The 20,248-nt window shown below is 42.8% G+C and overlaps 2 protein-coding genes across 2 annotated transcripts in view; both read right to left on the bottom strand.

Moving 5' to 3' along the window:
* The window catches only part of USP3 (ubiquitin specific peptidase 3), a 214,584-nt gene that overhangs the window by 101,071 nt on the left and 93,265 nt on the right, over positions 1-20,248 (bottom strand). The gene's annotated exons all lie outside the window — the stretch shown is intronic.
* Positions 11,410-11,831, bottom strand: LOC132531636 (large ribosomal subunit protein eL33-like). The gene has a single exon (XM_060169589.1). It carries the CDS (start codon positions 11,798-11,800, stop codon positions 11,468-11,470), a length of 333 nt encoding a protein of 110 aa, XP_060025572.1. The 5' UTR covers positions 11,801-11,831; the 3' UTR covers positions 11,410-11,467.

The following is a 20,248-nucleotide window of genomic DNA, read 5'->3' as shown; positions in this document are numbered from 1 at the left end:
TTGCATTTTGCCAGGTCCTGGGAGAGAGGATAAGGGTGCAAAGACGCAGAAAGATGAGAGATAAGACAGAGGAAAAAAGGGTACCACTAACAATTATTAACATCTATAAGATGTTCAACTGCATTAGTCATCTGGGAAATGCAAATGAAAACCACAGCACACACCTAGGTGGAACCAGATAGGAGAGGGACTTCCCTGGTGGTCCAGTGGTTAAGACTCCATGCTCCCAGTGCAGCGGGCCGGGTTTGATCCCTGGTTGGGGAACTAGATCCTGCATGCCACAACTAAGAGCCCACAGGCTGCAACGAAGATCCCGCTGGCCGCAACTAAGACCCAGTGCAGCCAAATAAATAAATAAATATTGTTTTTAAAAAGAAGAAGAACCAAATAGGAGAGATTTTAATGCAGAGGTGACTGCCCCACACCATAATCATGACCAGACCTCTGAGACTGTGTCCATGAAGAGCTTGCAAACCACTGAGAGGGAGAGGCCCATACACTTTAAGAAGTAGGATTTTGGTGGGGAAAAGAATCCTAGGCTTTAGAGAACCTCCATCTCTGCCTTCCCCCACTCCTCCTAACCTAACCTAACCTGACAATTCAGCTATCAGGAATATCCAGCTAACCAGAAAATGAATTTCTCACCCAACCAGAACATAGATTTTCATAGTCCCAGACCCTTCCATGAGGTGTCTGATGCACTGTAAAGAAGCAAGGCTTTGGGTCCAATCAGGCTGGTGTCCTGCTTCTGCCACTGGCCTGCTGTGTGACCTTGGGCCAGCAGCCTGACCTCTCTGGAGCCTGTGTCTATGAAATAGGAATAATAATAGCTGCTTCCAAAATGGAGATTCCCCTGCTCTGTCTCCCTTAGCCAAATACTTAATGTTTGGAAAGGGAGAACAGGGATCCACATGTCATGATCAGAACCATTTTCTGAAGTTGCCAACACCCATAATTTATGCATTTATGTAATCACACCAAAGGTTATAAGCATATTTTATAATTCCATCATCTAGAAAGCTCTGCTGTGGTTGACCCAGTTATAAATTGGCAGCAGCAGGAGAAAAAAGGTATTCCACATTATTACCATCTGAAGAACAATAGTGGAAAAGTAAGGAAAGGGCTTTAGAGCCCTTTTGGCCTTTCTCAGCTACCTGTGGAGAGTCTGGTGCTTTCAGGCTGGAAATGGAGCTCAGAATCAGCAAGGCTTCGTGGAAGATTACCCTGAGAGCCCTTAGGGAAGAATGATGAGAGAACTGGAAGGGCCAGAAGTTTCAGAGAGGAGGAAACTGGTGCTAGAGAGGTGACACATTTGTCCAGCAACACAGAGTCCTCTGGGCAGCTCTTGACATCAGAGCGCTCCTCGCTTGCCAGAGTCTGTGCAAAGCGAAGCTGCAAAAGGATTTTTTCATGCTTCTCGTTCGGCCCTTCCTGTGTGCAGGATGCATGAGCTGGTTCTCCTGGAGAAAGATGGCTACAGAGGCAGGCTTGCCTCCCCCATACCCCTCGAATGGGTCCTAGACTGTCACCTTCTACGTGTACCGCTGATTCTGCCTGTGGTCATCCACAGTGGGTAGTTTTATGGTTGACATCCTGATTTTTTTTTTAAAGCACTTTTTTGAGTTGTGAGCTAAACTAGCTGCTTTTTTTTTAAAAATTTTTGGCTGCACTGGGTCTTCATTGCTGCTCCCGGGCTTTTTCTAGTTGCGGCAAGCATGGGCTACTCTTCGTTAATCTTGTAGAAAATGCATCCTGATTTTTTTTTAATCTTTTATTTTATATTGGAGTATAGTTGATTTACAATGTTGTGTTAGTTTCAGGTGTACAGCATAGTGATTCAGTTATACATACACAGGTATTTATTCTTTTTCAAATTATTTTCCCATTTTGGTTATTACTGCATCCTGATTTCTTTTTTTTAAAATTAATTAATTTATTTATTTTTGGCTGCTTTGGGTCTTTGTTGCCATGCAAGCAGGCTTTCTCTAGTTGCAGCGAGTGGGGGCTACTCTTCATCACAGCGCACGTGCCTCTCATTGTGGTGGCTTCTCTTGTTGCGGAGCACGGGCTCTAGGCACATGGGCTTCAGTAGTTGTGGCATGTGGGTTTCAGTAACTGTGGCTCGCGGGCTCTAGAGCACAGGCTCAGTAGTTGTGGCGCACGGGCTTAGTTGCTCTGCGGCATGTGGGATCTTCCCGGACCAGGGCTCGAACCCGTGTCCCCTTCACTGGCAGGCGGATTCTTAACCACTGTGCCACCAGGGAAGCCCAACGTGCTGATATTAACTTGGCTATAGTCATTTGCCACTTTTTCTTATAACTGAATCAAAAAAATAATTCTGGTGAATTGAATGGCCTGGCAACTGGTTTCTGGATTTCATTGAGTTTTTACAGCACTTAAAAGACAAATTCATCTGTACTTCCTTAAAAAAGATTTTCAAAGTCAGAAACTAGCCTGAATGTGTAAGGGGCGAGGGCACTTATTCTGCTTTGGCTGAGTTGAAAAGACTTCACCATGTCTCAGAATACATTTCCTTTCCATTTCCCCTGCCCATGCCCGCCTCTCCTACCCCAGGACCCTCAATGTTTCCTACTGGACCACACCTTCCCCGACAGCCAAAAAAAACATCAGGACACTCCCTTCTTTGAACCCCTCCCATAGGCCTTGAAGGGGCCTTGCGCTCAGCCTGTGCTAAGACTGGGAGCTTGCACGGCTGGAACCAGTTCTCTTCGTGAGTGGCCAGCCTGGCAGTGGGTGTTGGCCAAAGAAGGGAGGAACCACGCAAAGGCCACATCCCCACCTCTCACTGCCAGATCTCACTGCAAACTTGCATCATCACTTCCTGCCTGTGCTCTATTAGAAGCTGTCAGCAGCTGCCCACTGCTCCCAAAAGCAAGCCTAGACCCTTCCATGGCATCAAGTTTCCCCTAATTTGGTCCTGACTGACCTGCCAGCCTTGCTTCTCCACCTACCACACGGGCCTGACTGCTGAGCAGATTCTCAGTGCTCTCGCCCTGGCTTCTTGCTCAAGCTCTTTGTTCGGCCTCTTTCACTCCAGCCTGTGGAAGCCCTCCAACCCACCGAGGGCGCAACACCGAGCCCATGTTTAGAAAAATTCTGCCCAGCACCCATCTCATTCATATTTTCTCTCTCTTTCCCACTCCCTCCTTCTCCTCTTCCTCTCCTCTTTCCTCCTCTCTCTCTCTCTCCCTCTCTCACAAACACGCAGCATGGATTAACCTCCCTCCTTTATTCACGTTCCCATGGGACTCTGCTTGTCCTTAGAGACAGCACTTATTGCAATCTGCTTTGGAACAGAATTCCTCACATTTATACTACCGCCCAGTTAGAAACTGTCTCCCTGGAATGCAAGAGCTGCCCATCCTCATTCATCTGGCTATTTATCACAGTACTGGCCCCAGGGTTTTACACATAGTAGGTTCTCAACAAATGTTTGGCCTTTGAAGACAGTGACTTGATGGACAGAGACTTGGTTTTGGCAATGGACAGAACTGAGTTTGAGCGCCCCTCCACCTCTTAATAACTGTGTGATCTTGGATAAGCGATGTACTCTCTCTGAACCGCTTAGGTCCAAAACCTGTAAAACGGAGGTTACAATAGTGCCTACCCCATAGAGTGGTAAAGAATGGTTGAGATAATATGTGTAGAACGTGTAACTCTTGCCATTCATAAAGCAGGTTCCTATAAACATGGGTCACCAACTTTACCCTATACACATTTTTGAAGCTCGCTCTTTTGCCTTGGACACCCTAGTGTGGATATCTGGGGAGAAGCCTACTAGAATATTCCCACTGGGAGACAAAAATGACCTCCTTGCAACCTGGGCCTGGTTGCAAGGAGGTCAGAGGGGTTGGTGAAGACTGAAAGGATTCTGAGGAAAGAGCGGGGGGGGGGAGGGTTGGCAAAAGGGGGCAGCCCCAGGCCCTGTAGGAGGTGGGCTACACCCTTCCCAACTAATAAAGTCAGACACTTCCCAGGAAATCAGCTCCTCCAATCTCATTTATGCTAAATTAGCATCTACTAGAGAATTTCCCCAAAGCCATCCCCACACTTTAATGGGAACCTGAGTAATCAGAAATAGGAAAAGCAGCCAGGAGCATGGAGAAAGGGCATTTGCAAAGGAACTTGGCCACTGTGTCTCTGGCACTGAGGGTGGGGGGGGACAGAGGCCTAGGAGGGCAGAACTCTAGAGGACCAGGGAGCCCCGCCTGTCACAGAGACACTCACACTTGCCAAACAGCCTTCAGATTGTACCTTGGTTTCCAGGGGTAGCCATCCTGGAAACGGGTGAAGGGGACAGGATTTAGAGTGGGGTGGAGAAGGGTGGGATGGGAACAGCAATGTCCTTCACGTGGCACCTGTGGTTCTCAGTGCACATTATTAAATGGGAGTTTTGATACATTTCAGCCTCCTGAGACTTTGGGCAGGGCCATCAGCTCTTCTCAGGGCTGAGTTCCCTTGAATACGCTGACCTCCTACTTCCTTCTGTGCACCAGCAGCCTGTCCAAAACTGAGTTCCCTGTGATAGGACAGTGTTGTGTGTCTGTGGGTGAGGGTGATACTAGTTTGCACAGTTGTCGTGGTGGGAAGATCTGAATGCCAGGTGGCAGTCTTTCCCTTGGAGACAGGATCCTGGGTTAGGATCTTGGCCCTTGAATGACTTTTGGAGGTCATGTAGTCCAGTCACCCTATTACCGATGAGGAAACTGACACCTAAAGAGGCCAAACCAGTTCACAATGTATACGCATATCAAATCACCACCATGGACACTTCATATGTTTTATATGTTTGTCAATTATACCTTAATAAAGCTGAAAAAATAAACTAAAATTAAAATTAATAAAAAAGAAGCCAAGCCAGGAAGAGAACCAGGTCTCCTCATCCCCAGCCCAGGGTTTCTATCCTGTTTCTCTATGGTAGCCCCATAAAGACGTTTTGGTGTGGTGTGAGACAGGCATCATCACATGGTTGAAAATGATAAATCTGGATTTATTTTTATAAATATGGATTTGACTAGAACATGTGAATCTTATGTGTTCTAATCTTAAATTAGAGCCCTTACTCCTTGCCTGCCTTCTTGTAGCTTCTTGTTCCCATGGGGAGCTCGTGTAAATGGTTTCTAGATTCACACTCTGATAGACTCTTGGGGTGGAGTTGGGGAAGATCCAAGGCATGAGAGTTTGGGCTCGATCGGCCTGCTCTTTTGAGTGCTGGGTGGCAGGCAGGCAGGCATTCTCTCTTCCCTTCCCTAAAAGATCTCCATCCTCTTTAAGTCCAAAAGAGGCTGGTATGCAAGGAGACACCCCTGGGAGGTAGCACGTGGCCCCTCTCCCGGGGAAAGGAACAGACTGAGTGAAAAACGGACAGTAACTCACGTGAGTCCTAAAAGAGCACAAGTAGATCAACGGAACAGGATAGAAAGCCCAGGGCTAAACCCACACACCTATGGTCACCTAATCTATGACAAAGGAGGCAAGAATATACAATGGAGAAAAGACAGTCTCTTCAATAAGTGGTGCTGGGAAAACTGGACAGCTACATGTAAAAGAATGAAATTAGAACGCTCCCTAACACCATACACAAAAATAAAATCAAAATGGATTAAAGATCTAAATGTGAGGCTGGACACTATAAAACTCTTAGAGGAAAACGTAGGCAGAACATTCTTTGACATAAATCGCAGCAAGATCTTTTTTGACCCACCTCCTAGAGCAATGAAAATAAAAACAAAAATAAACAAATGGGACCTAATTAAACTTCAAAGCTTTTGCACAGCAAAGGAAACCATAAACAAAACAAAAAGACAACCCTCAGAATCAGAGAAATTATTTGCAGATGAGCAACTGACAAGGGATTAATCTCCAAAATATACAAACAGCTCATGCAGCTCGATATCAAAAAACCAAACAACCCAATCAAAAAATGAGCAGATGACCTAAATAGACATTTCTCCAAAGAAGACATACAGATGGCCAAGAGGCACATGACAAGCTGCTCAACATCACTAATTATTAGAGAAATGCAAATCAAAACTACAATGAGGTATCACCTCACACCAGTTAGAATGGGCATCATCAGAAAATCTACAAACAACAAATGCTGGAGAGGGTGTGGAGAAAAGGGAACCCTCTTGAACTGTTGGTGGGAATGTAAATTGATATAGCCACTATGGAGAACAGTATGGAGGTTCCTTAAAAAACTAAAAATAGAGCTACCATATGACACAGCAATCCCACTCCTGGGCATATACCCTGAGAAAACCATAATTCAAAAAGAGTCATGTACCACAATGTTTATTGCTGCACTATTTACAATAGCCAGGACATGGAAGCATCTGTCCATTGACAGATGAATGGATAAAGAAGATGTGGCACATATATACAATGGACTATTACTCAGCCATAAAAAGAAATGAAATTGAGTTATTTGTAGTGAGGTGGATGAACCTGGAGTCTGTCATACAGAGTGAAGTAAGTCAGAAAGAGAAAAACAAATACCGTATGCTTACACATATATATGGAATCTAAAAAAATAAAATGGTCACGAAGAACCTAGGGGCAGGACAGGAATAAAGAGGCAGACCTACTAGAGAATGGACTTGAGGACATGGGGAGGGGGAAGGGTAAGCTGGGACAAAGTGAGAGAGTGGCATGGACTTATATACACTACCAAATGTAAAATAGATAGCTAGTGGGAAGCAGCCGCATAGCACAGGGAGATCAGCTCGGTGCTTTGTGACCACCTAGAGGGTTGGGATAAGGAGGGTGGGAGGGAGAGAGATGCAAGAGGGAAGAGATATGGGGATATATGTATAGTTGATTCACTTTGTTATAAAGCAGAAACTAACACACCATAGGAAAGCAATTATACTCCAATAACGATGATAAAAAAAAAGATGTGGTACATATATACAATGGAATATTACTCAGCCATAAAAAGGAACAAAATTGGGTCATTTATAGAGACATGATAGACCTAGAGACTGTCATACAAAGTGAAGTAAGTCAGAAAGAGAAAAACAAATATCGTATAATATCGCTTATATGGGGATTCTAGAAAAATGGTACAGATGAACCTAGAAAAATGGTACAGATGAACTTATTTGCAAAGCAGCAATAGAGACACAGATGTAGAGAACAAACTTATGGATACCAAGAGGGGAAGGGGGGGTGGGGATGAACTGGGAAATTGGGATTGACATATATACACTACTATGTATGAAATAGGTAACTAATGAGAACTTACTGTATAGCACAGGAAATTCTACTCAATTCTCTGTGGTGATCTAAATGGGAAGGAAATCCAAAAAAGAGGGGATATATCTATACGTATAACTGATTCACTTTGCTGTACAGAAGAAACTAACACATCATAAAGCAACTATACTCATATAAAAATTAATTTAAAAAAAAGCACAAGTAAATTAAGCCTAAAGAAAGGGGGATGTCAAAAGGATTGATGAAACTCACAAGGGTAAATGCATTGACTCATTTAAGAAATCTTTAACTGATCACTTAATTTAACCAGTTATAGTTCTATGCACTGGGCACATTAGACCAAGAGGGATACAGAGACCCAAGCAAGTGACCCAGAAGAGGAAAACTCAAAGTCATGGACAAATTCTCAGTTAAATGGAAAGTGAGGTTAGAGGAGGATAGTGGGAGGAATGAGATCTTAAAAGGTTGGCCAGAGATTTCAAGAGGATAACATCTGCACAGATAACATTTTTGAAAACCTGAAAGAAAGGAGGCAGAGAGAGATACAATTTGAGAGCTACTTTGGCACTCTAAGCACTAAACCAAAGTGTTTGCACTGTATGCTGGGATAATTCATTCACTCAGCAAGTACTCACTGAGCACTTCCTATTTTTCTGGCTATGCCAGGCTCTTTGCTGTTCCTTGCCCTCACCAGACACACTCCCCTACCCTGCCTTTAATACATCAGTGTCCTCTTCTTTTGAGGGCTTCCCCCCAATGAACAGCACCATTTAGCAGATACATAAAACAAACTGAAAAAGCTGTGACAGGAGAAGGAACAATATCCTAGCAAGGACCCTGTCTAATTCATCTTTGCACCCCAGTGCTGGGCACATAGTAGGCATTTAGGAAATGTTTGATGAATGAATGAATGAATATCATTGTGAGGCACTGAGGAAGCCAAAGTTTTCTAATGAGAAATGTTAGCCTGGGGAATTCCCTGGCGGTCCAGTGGTTAGGACTCTGCACTTTCACTGCCAAAGGAAAGAAATGTTAGCCTGGTTACAACTGTGTAAAATGTGCATTTAAAAAATCTTTTAAAAATCTACTGAAAAACACTAACAGTGGTTGAATGATGGAATTATGGAAGACTTTCTTTTCTCTATTTCCCCCATTTTGTATATTGCAGCAACATTTTTTATAATGAAAAAATATATTTTAGCCCATCCCCCCTGTTCCCTCCCCACGACCCAAACTGTGAGACTTAGATTACAACGTATTACCTAATTGAAAAAAATTGTTTGTACCATATAAATTATGAAGACTGAGAAAACATGACCTGAATTTTATAATGCAAACAACTATAATTTATCACCACATTATTCTGATGTGTTTGCTGATATGCATGATCATTTATAGCCAGGCATAAACAACAGCTCCCATAAAACATTTTGATTAGTATTACTTGAAATAGCCAAATTGGGTCTTTTGTCTGAGCACTGGGGAAGGGGAGGCAGAAACTGGGCCGAGGGGGATTTGACTCTGTTGCCCTCACTAGGGACCCCACTTTTCCAGCAGAGTCTGTCAGGACCTGGGAGCTCTGGGGACCTCTGGCTGACAGATGTGCAGGCGTCTAAGTGCTGGCAGCAGAGCAGGGCAGTAACTGGGACTGCTCAGGCTTCACGAAGGAGCTTTTCACCCCAACAGGAGCGGCGCTACCACCCCAAACTCTCCTTTCCTTTCCCTCCCAAGGTCAGCTTTCTAGATGTGAGAAAGCCCATAAGGATACTGCCTAAAGTGTCATCAATAAAAATTTATTTGGGCAGCGGAAGCACTGCCTCTAGAGGGCTAGAGGAGGGACATGTTCATTCACATGACAAATATTTATCGAGAACCAATAGGCACCAAGTGTAAACAAGGTCCTATACATACATGATATCATTTTTCCCTTCCTTCATCATTTCTTTCTTCATGATATTATCCCCATTAAACAGATAATGAAGCAGGCTCAGAAAAGTTAACTGGCCCTAGGTCACACATTTAAGTTAAGTGGTGGGAGTTGGGTGGACTGGGGAGTAGAGAGAGGGAAGGAGGAGGGATCCAAACTTAGCTCTATCAGACCTGGAAACCCACTCTCCCCGCACTTTACAAAGCAACATAGCAGAAGTTTCCAGACTTGGTGTTTAAAGTCTGTGTGACTATCAGCGGCCATTCTGAGTCTCAGTCTCCTTGTTTAAAAATAAAGGGCTTGAGAAATGTTTTCCAAGTGTCCTTCCAGCGCTGGTTCTTTGTCACAGTGTTCCCTCTCCTTGTCTTTGTGAAAGCTCTGCGGGAGGAACACACCCCGGTCACCAGCGCAGAGCAACGCCAGGAACTCCAGTCTCTCCGGGGATCGCCCCCTAGAGGACATCGGTGGTGTTGCAGAAGCCAAGGCTCCCACTGAGAGTCCAGGCAGCAAACAATCACAGGGTTGAAGCCAACTTTAATTACCGCTTTACCTTTTTTTAAATGGATTTAGAAAACATTCTCACAGCCCTTCCCACGCTCACCAGGGCGATGCTGCTGAAACATTTAATGATGGGGAACATTTGTAGCCTGAAGACCTACTGGTTCTATGAGTCATATTTAAAAATTAGATTATATTTTAACTTTCTACACCTCAGTTTCTTTTAGGACTGTGAGGCCCTTTACTGATCCAATGCTGATTTTGCAGAGCTGCCGAAATGTGATTATAAAACAATACAGTTGTCTCTACTTAGTTATTTTTATTACAATAGTCAAGTTTTGATTAGGTAATATATGCATGTGGTACAACATTCAAAAGTCACTACAGGGACTTCCCTGGTGGCGCAGTGGTTAAGAATCTGCCTGCCAATGTGGTTCAAGCCCTGGTCCGGGAAGATCCCACATGCCGCGGAGCAACTAAGCCCGTGCGCCACAACTACTAAGCCTGCACTCCAGAGCCCGTGAGCCACAGCTACTGAGTCTACGTGCCACAACTACTGAAGCCTGCGTGCCTAGAGCCCGTGCTCTGCAACAAGAGAAGCCACCGCAATGAGAAGCCCACGCACCACAACGAACAGTAGCCCCCGCTTGCTGCAACTAGAGAAAGCATGCGTGCAGCAATGAAGACCCAATGCAGCCAAAATATAAATTAATTAATTAATTAAAAAAAAAGTCACTACAGAGTTTTCAGTAATTATCATATGACCCAGAAATTCCACTCCTGGGTCTATACCTCCGCAAACTGAAAACAGGTGTTCAAATAAAAACTTATACACGAATGTTCATAGCAGCACTATTCTCAATAGCCACAAAGTGGAAACAACCCACATGTCATCAACTGACACTAGATAAACAAAATGTGGTATATTCATACAGTGGAACATTATTCAGCCATAAAAAGGAATGAAGTACTACTATTTGGATGGACCTTGAAACATTATGCTACCTGAAAGAAGCCAGACACAAAAGGCCACATATTATATTATTCCATTTATATGAAATATCCAGAAGAGGCAAATCCATAGAGATTTTCTTATCTGCAGGTTAGTGGTTGCCAGGGTCTGGGGGAAAGGGCGAATGGGAAGTGACTGCTAATGAGTATGGGGTCTCGTGTTGGGGTGATGAAAATGTTCTGTAACTAGACAGTGGCGATGGCTGCACAACATTGTGAATGTACTAAATGTTGCTGAATTGTACACTCTAAAATATTTAAAATGGTACATTTTATGTTACATGTATTTGACCACAATACAAATAAATAAAGGGTATTCTGTAAAAAGTAAGTTCCCCTTTCTCCAGGTCCCCTTCCTGCAGACAAAAACAACAGTTAGCACTTTTCCTTCTCTACTCTTCCAGAGATTATTATTGTATGTATGTATGTGTGTGTGTATATATATACTGTGTGCATATATAGCGTTTGTTATATATGTGCTTGTATGTATTGTAAATATATATTCTTATTCTCCCTTTTTTGGGACACAAATTGTCACACCATTCTGCAACTTGCTTTTTCCACTTCAATTATTTTGGATGGTTCTGAGTCGGTACTTGTTGTTTTTAATGACTTTTGATCTTTCCAAAATGATAAATGAAGAATATCATCTCATTATAGTTTTAATTTTTATTTTCTTTTGAATGAGCATCTTTTCATGTGTTAAAACCCATTTGTATTTTCTTTTTAATTAATTAAACAAAAATACAAGGGAACAAATCCACACTTTTATTTATTTACTTTTCAGTAAGTTTAAATCCTTGAAGGGTACAGCATCACATGGATTCCATATCCAATGCCCTTAGCAGGAAGGTTGCTTCGGAATTTGGCATAAACCATGCCACTGTTTCGAAGAGCATGAGTTATCTTTCCCCGGATTACTCTGGTTTTGTTAGGTTTTCCACCAGGAGTTACTTTGTTGTTCTTTGCTTTGTACACATAAGCACATCTCTTGCCTAGACAGAATTCAGTTTCATCTCGAGCATATACACCTTCAATTTTCAGGAGAGCTGTGTGCTCCCTCTGGTTCCGTAGACCCCGCTTATAGCCAGCAAAAATGGCCTTGGACCACAGCCTTCCAGACATATTTGTCGTTTTAGAAGTCCTGTTCCCAGCAGGCCCCACTTATTTGCCCCCAAAGTTCAGCTGTGGGAGCGCCACACACCTCCCTAATTAATTTATATGGCTGCATCAGGTCTTAGTTGAGGCACACGGGATCTTTCACTGCAGCGTGTGGGCTTCTCTTTAGGTGTGGCGCGTGGGCTGTAGAGCACATGGGCTCAGTAGTTATGGCACGCAGGCTTAGTTTCCCCGCCACATGTGGGATCTTAGTTCCCCGACCAGGGATCAAACTCGAGTCCCCTGCATTGGAAGGCAGATTCTTAACCACTGGACTACCAAGGAAGTCCCCCATTTGTATTTTCTTAACTATGACTTTTCTTTTCATATACTTTGCCCATTTTTATGTGAAGTTGTTGGTCTTTTTCCTTTTGACTTGTAGGTGTTCTTTATAAATTAACATTATGAGCCCTCTATGGTATTAATTTTGAATCTATTACCCAATTGTCTTTTGACCCTCCAACATTCGTGTAACCAGATGCATTAATTTTCCCTGTTTGAATTACCTAGCATGGTTTCTGTTTTTCTGACTGGATCCTGACTGATATATTTGGGTGGGTTTTTTTTTTTCTTATTCATTTGTGTGAACATTTTGTACATTAAGGAAATTAACCAATTATCTATCATACATGTTGAAATTATTTTTATTAGTTTATTTTGCCTTTTAACTATGTTTATTCTTTTATAGAAATTTAAAAATTTTATGTACTCAAATTTATCAGTATTTGCCTTTACAGTTTCTATATTTCATGACATGCTTAGATAGGCCTTCCTCATTCTAAGATGATAAACATAGTCACCTATATTTTCTTTCTATACTTTTATGGTTTCATGTTTTATATTGAGTTTTTTATTCATCTGGAACTTACTTTGGAGTAAGGAGTGAGGTAGCAATATAATTTAAATGGCTGTCCCAAATGGAAAATGGTGTTTAGTCAATTGTCTCAATACCATTTATTGAATAGCCCTTCCTTTCTCCTTTGATTTGAAATGCTAATTTTATCAGGTATTACATTCAAATATATACTTGGGTCTCTTTCTGGACTTTTTTATTGGGTTATCTATTTCTTAGTCAGTTATACTTTACTTATTAGCCAGAAACCAGCATTTGACTTTATGGACTCATCCATAAAAATACCTCTACACTTGAAGTAAGTAACTCTTGGAAGTCAAAACACAAGAAAGGGAGGGTGGAGTCTCTTCATGTCTGAGAAGCCAGAGATGTTGATTGAGGAGGAAATACTGAAAAATTGATCTCCTAAATCAAGGCTTCCTAAATAATTTTTGATTGATAAAGTAAGTGCATTTAAATGCCAGATTTCAACCAAAAGTTATGGGGGGGTCTTATTTATTTACTTTCTGAGAGATTTCCTAAATTTTATCTTCTAACTCTTTTACTGAGCTGTCACATTTTTAATCCCAAGGGCTTTTTATTGTTTTACAAATGCTTTTTTTTTTTTTTAGCATCCTGTTCTTTTTTCATGGATACATTATTTTCTCTTCCTGAAGATTAACCATAGAATATATCTTTTTTCCTCCTCTTTTCTGTATTTCTCTATTTTCTTTGAGTTCATTGTTTTGTGTGTATTAGCTGCCATCTTTTAGAGACTTTTCCTCAATTATTTGAATTTTGCCTTATTTAATATTATTTTAATATTAGCCTTATTTAAGAGTGAAGCATGAAAAAGCTAATTGGAAAATCTGTGTGTGTGAGTGAGAGAGAGAGAAGAGGATTATTGATTAAAAGGCTTCAGTCAGGATAACTAGGCAGAGACCCCACTGTTTATTTAGGTGACCTTCAACTGTCAATCTCTTAAGCCATTTCCCTTGGGCAAGTTTCACCTGAGAAGAAATCTCCAGTCTCCTGTCTGGTGGGTCCATATCTGGCTGCCTGCTCCCTGGGAGTTAAGCTAGGGAAAAAACTGGTGGGCAATACAGGGATACTACAAAATGGGAAAATCTTTTGGGGGAAAAAAACCCCTATGTTCAAGACCAGTAAGTTTGGGGGACTTCCCAGGTGGTCCAGCGGTTAAGAGTCCACCTTCCAGTGCAGAAGATGCGGGTTTGATCCCTGGTCAGGGAACTAAGATCCCACGTGCCATGGGGCAACTAAGCCCACACCACAACTACTGAGCCCACGTGCCACAACTAGAGAACCCACGTGCTGGAACTAAGACCCAACGCAGCCAAAAATAAAATAAATAAATATTAAAAAAAAAAGAAGACCAGTAAGTTTGCTGGGTAAGGACCTCTGGATATACGAGGTGTCCCTGTTTTAATAACTGCTAATATAAGTGTATGTTTGAAAGACAAATACAACGTGTATCCTTTATGAACCCCTCTTAGTTCGGTCGTCTCTGGCCACTGTAAGGCTAACACTTGCACCTCTAATCTGAAAGAGTACACTGTACAGAGTCCGTGTGTGTGTGTGTGTGTGTGTTGAGGGGATAGGATGGTGGTGGTGGAGGGGGGAGCCCTTTGGGAAACAATTCCATTCATAGGAATCCTGGGTCTACTTCCTTACAACCTTTAGGATTTTGTGCTGATGAGTATCGTTTCAGTGGCCTGTTTGGCCTCTATAAAGCTCACAATTGTTCCTTTTTCCCTTTAACTGGGGATCAGATGTGTGGGAAGATTTTGCTTTGAAATGTTTTTATTCCAGCAAGAAGGCTCAGTTTTAAACACAAAATGTACTTGTATTAGCCCTGTGCTCTCAAACTTCCAAGAAGAAGGTCTTTTATAAATTTGCTGAATTCTCTGTGAGCTTGTGTTTATTAAGTCCCACTGTTTGCAAACTACTTTGCCATGACATACACATCATTTTAAAACAGGAAGTTAGCTTTTAATCATTAGGCTGAAGTCAAGTGCTTCAGAAAATAAACAGACTTCAAGCCTGAGAATTTAACATGACAAAAGTCACAACAGGAAGGTAGGTGACTCTGGCTTTGCCTCTTCATTCAGTCTTTGGGTTTGTTCATTGTTTGCCCACTTCTTACATACCTATTTTGTGCATGGCCTCATTTATACTCTGGTCTACACCAATCAAATGAGCTACTCAGTCAAAATGCAAGAACTCTGTTAATACATAGACTTCCTATGTACAAAGATAGGAAAAGAGGCCTTATTTTCAACTGCTGTAAAATAGACCATTGTGTGAATGAACCGTAATTCATTTACTAATTCTCTTGCTGATGAATGATGTTTGGGTTGTTTCCAGATTTTTCTATTACAAGCAATGCTGCAGTGAACAACCTAGCACATCCCTCCCTCCTAGCACATCCCTTGCACACATGTGCAAGTTTCACTCAGGCAACAGTTCTCAAAGTGTGATCCAAGTACCCACAGGGGTCCGTGAAGTCCTTTTAGGGGGTCCGTGAGGTCAAAACTATTTTCATAATAATTTTCACTTTCATTCTGTCAGGCATAGGCAGAGGAGTTTTCCAGAGGCTGCATGATATGTACCTAATTATCAGAAAAGGCCATTAAAATACTCCTACAATTTCCAATTATGTATCTATATGAGGCTGTCTTCTGTTAAAGCCAGATAGTAAAGAGATTTGCAAAATGTAAACAATGTCACTCATCTCTCTAAATTTTCAAGTATATATAATTCTTTTTCATAAAATATGTTGTGTTAACATGTACTGGGTTTCAATCAAAAAATGGGCAAAAGACCTAAATAGACCTTTCTCCAAAGAAGAAATACAAACAGCCAATAGGCACATGCAAAGATGCTCAACATTGCTAATTATTAGAGAAATGCAAATCAAAACTACCATGAGGTACCACCTCACACCCGTCAGAATGGCCATCATTGAAAACTCTGCAAATAACAAATGCTGGAGAGGATGTGGAGAAAAGGGAACCCTCTTACACTGTTGGTGGGAATGTAAGTTGGTGCAGCCACTATGGAGAACAGTATGGCGGTTCCTCAGAAAACTAAAAATAGAACTACCATATGATCCAGCAATCCCACTCCTGCGCATATATCCAGACAAAACTCTAATCCAAAAAGATACATGCACCCCTATGTTCATAGCAGCACTGTTCACAAGAGCCAAGACATGGAAACAGCCTAAATGTCCATCAACAGATGAATGGATAAAGAAGGTACACAATGGAATACTACTCAGCCATAAAAAGAATGAAATAATGCCATTTACAGCAACGTGAATGCAACTAGAGATTATCACACTAAGTGAAGTTAGTCAGAAAGAGAAAGACAAATACCGTATGATATCATTCATATGTGGAATCTAAAAAAATGACACAAATGAACCTATCTACGAAAGAGCAACAGACTCATGGACATAGAGAACAGACTTGTGGTTGCCAAGGGGGAGAGGGTTGGGAGAGCGATGGAGTGAGAGGTTGGGGCTAGCAAATGTAAGCTATTATATATAGAAAGCATAAACAACAAGGTCCTACTGTATAGCACAGAGAACTATATTCAGTATCCTATGGTAAACTGTAATGAAAAACTATTAAAAAATGTATATGTATGTATAACTGAATCACTTTGCTGAACAGCGGAATTTAACACAATATTGTAAATCAACTATACTTCAATTAAAAAAAAACATGTACTGGGTTTATTTTAAAATTAGTTAATAAATATTTTTAAATGTGTCCATTTCTAATATAGTAAATATCAATAGATGTAACCCACATAAACAAAAGCTCTTTGGTATGGGATCTCCAATAATTTTTAAGAGGATAAGAGAGTCCTGAAACCAAAAAGTTTGAGAACCACTGCCCTACGGTATAGACCTAGGAGTGGAGTGAATGAGTTGCGGGGTAGGTGCATATCCAGCTTTAAACGATAAATCTCATAATCACTAAACATTAAATTTTATTTGATATTATTTATATAGAAGCACCCCCAAAACACAACAAAATTAAAGTATATATAGCTCAGAAATGCATACGTATTTGCTAAAACTGAAAACAAAAAATAGAGGCCAATGTTATGCTCAAAATACAGGCTAGGGCTTCCCTGGTGGCGCAGTAGTTGAGAGTCCACCTGCCGATGCAGGGGACACGGGTTCGTGCCCCGGTCCGGGAAGATCCCACATGCCACGGAGCAGCTGGGCCTGTGAGCCATGGCCGCTGAGCCTGTGCGTCCGGAGCCTGTGCTCCGCAACGGGAGAGGCCACAACAGTGAGAGGCCCGCATACTGCAAAAAACAAAACAAACAAAAACGAAAAAACCAAAAAACCCCTCCCTCCTGTGTATCAGGGTTTTGTTTTCTGTGCACTATTTTCTTTGTGTTTAATGCTCACAACAACTTTGTGTGGTGGGCACTAATATCTCCCATTCACAGATGAGTTTGAGGGGCAGGGAGGGTAAGGGGTTACCCAAAGTCATGCAGGTGGTAGGAGATGGTGCCTGGGATGCTAGAACCCAATTCTGTCTGTCTCTCAAGGTGATATCCTTTCCATTATAGTGCGTCACCCTCCTGGGCCTCAGTTTCCCCTTCTATAAAATGGGAATAACATCTATGTCCCAGATTCGTCATGAAGACTAACTGCATAACGGAGCACAGTGGCTGACTCTCCTCCTTCCCTGCCCTTCAAGCCCCAGGTGCAGGGTCAGGCCATACCCTGAGATTGCTCATCTACACCTCTCTGGGTTTGGCTATTCTCAGCTACTTTCAGGACAGGAACCTATCCAGAGAGGGCTGGGCCATGAGTTACACGGCTCATTTCACATCATTAATGCTCTCATGTTTCTGATAGTTACAGTGTTTGCCTCACTGACCTTAGGGGGCGCCCACCTTCCTCTCTCCCTCCCAGCCTCCCTCCTCTATTCATGCTGATTCACACCCAGGCCCAGCTCATACCATGGCTCTCAGCAGAGACTCTCATTTTTGACTTGATTCAAAGCCAGTTATTCACCACAGGCAGTGACTACGAGAAACCACAGTGGACTCACAGAGCAATGAGCTAAGAGAACCCCCGCCCCCCAAACTATCAAAGGGGCCTTAGCACTGCGCCTGCCTCCTCTTAGACACTGTGGCTTCAACTGAGCTGCATTTAAAGGGCCAGTGGCTCTTATTTGAAAGGCTGGTTCGTCATCTACCTGTTCATTTTGGTTTGATTCTATTTAATTAGATTTAATTCCTTTCAACAGTTAAGTGCCAGATGCTGGGCAAGGCTGGTGTGTTCAGCCTGCAAGGCTGGTGTGTTCAGCCTGGGCAAGGCTGGTGTGTTCAGCCTTGCAGCCTGGGCAAGGCTGGTGTGTTCAGCCTGGTGTGTTCAGCCTGCAAGGCTGGTGTGTTCAGCCTGCAAGGCTGGTGTGTTCAGCCTGCTCGGCTCCCCACAGAACAACTTTGTTAGGGACGTAATTCCAGAAATGGAGCCTAATTCACAGATATTTTAACTAGGACAAGAGATGGAATGAGAGGGAATTGGAGGCTATGTGAGTTTTATTATTGAGGAGTCTAGTTCTCTGCCCATCATACTGAGACTGAGTCCCCCTGTCGAGTTTATGATTAACCTCTCTATCCAAAAACTTATTCCCTTTCTTGTCCCACATTTGGTCCTCTCAGGATTGAGGAGTATCAATGAAAAGGGGGACTGAAACCAAGTAGGACCCTATGGGACCCTCCTGGGTACAAAAACCCCTTAATGCCCCCATTTATTGTTTGGAGAAAAAGACTTTAATTTCCTAGGCCTTCCCTGAGTTCCAAAGAGCAGACTCAAATGACTAATTAGGGAAGAGGAGGGATGCAGAAACAAAGGAAAAGCAGTTAAACAAGAAGAAGTAATGATAATAGCTCAGCAATGAAACTATTATCTTAGTTCCTTGTCCCAGTTCTTCCACAAGGGATATACATAACAATCTGATACCTATCTTTGAGTTGTTCTGCAGGAACTAAGACCTCTCATCCCCCCAGTCACCAACCCAAGTGGATGGCAACTACTACACACTGAACACAAGCACGTAGACCCCAGACCGGTTGGAACCAGAAGGCTGATGATTGAGATTCCCAAAGCGTCACCCTGCTACCTCACCACCAACCAATCAGAAGAAAGTCATGCACCCTGCAGCCCTCACCCCAAATGTTGCCTTTAAAAACCCTTCCCTGAAAGCTATTGGGAAGTTCGGGTCTTTTGAGCATGAGCTGCCTGTATGCCTTGCCTTGACCTAAGTTCAGTTCAGTAATAAGACCTCTGAGCCTTACCAGGGAGAGGAATAATTCGTTCACGTCTCACCCCTCACACAGCAAAAGTTCGGTTCTATAGCAGCAGGCCGTGCTGCTACAGAACCGAACTTGGGTCCGCTCACCCCTCACACAGCAAAGCCAAGTTACCGACACCAGTTGTCGTGAAGGAAAGTACAGTGTTTACTGCAGGCACCAAGCAAAGAGCATGGGCAGCTCATGCTCAAAAGGCCCAAACTCCCCAATGGCTTTTAGGGAAGGGTATTTAAAGGTGATATTTGGGGTGAGGGCTGCAGGGTGCATGATTTTCTTCTGATTGGTTGGTGGTGAGAAGGTAACAGGGTTATATTTCAGGAATCTCAATCATCCGCCTTTTGGTTCTAACCAGTCTGGGGTCTACGTGCTTGTGCTCAGTGTGTAGTCGCCACCCTCCACGTGGGTTGGGGTGAGGGGTGTCTTAGTTCCTACAGAACAACTCAAAGATGTGTATCAGATTATCTATAGCCCTTGAGGAGGAGCTAGGACTCTTCTATTGCTGAACTATTATCATTACTTTTCTTGCTTAACTGCATTTCTTTTCTTTCTGCATTCCCTCTCTTCCCTAATTAGTAACTGCTTGAGTCTGCTCTTTGAAACTCAGGGAAGCCCTAGGAGACTAAAACCTTTTCTTACAAGCAAGAAACGGGGGACATGGAGGGGCTTTTGTACCCGGGAGGGCCCTGCAAGGTCCTGCTCAGTTCCAATGCCACAGAGAGTTGTTCCTACAGTGTAGTTTAGAAACATGTGTTTGTGCCTCTATGGAGCTGGAAAAGGAAAACCAAGGGAAAAAATGTAAATCAAGGGGGATAAACAAACATAGTTAAAGCTGTCCCTGCCAACATTCTCTCAACTGGAAATGTCCAATTCTGACATTCTGGTTCACACCTTGAAAATACATACTCATCTATGTTTTTTTTTTTTTTTTTTTTTTATCTGCATTGTATCTTCTTTGCTGTGTGCAGACTTTCTCTAGCTGCGGCGAGCGGGGTCTACTCTTTGTTGCAGTGTGCGGGCTTCTCATTTTGGTGGCTTCTCTTGTTGCAGAGCACGGGCTCTAGGCGTGCAGGCTTCAGTAGTTGTGGCACGCGGGCTCAGTAGTTGTGGCACACAGGCTTAGTTGCCCCATGGCACGTGGGATCTTCCTGGACCAGGGATCGAACCCATGTCCCCTGAATTGGCAGGCGGATTCCTAACCACTGCGCCACCAGGGA

The sequence above is a fragment of the Lagenorhynchus albirostris genome, chromosome 1, assembly GCF_949774975.1.
Source record: "Lagenorhynchus albirostris chromosome 1, mLagAlb1.1, whole genome shotgun sequence".
In the NCBI taxonomy this organism is placed as follows: domain Eukaryota; kingdom Metazoa; phylum Chordata; class Mammalia; order Artiodactyla; family Delphinidae; genus Lagenorhynchus; species Lagenorhynchus albirostris.
The sequence above is the reverse complement of the archived record's forward strand: the minus strand, read 5'-3'. Positions and strand labels throughout refer to the sequence as shown.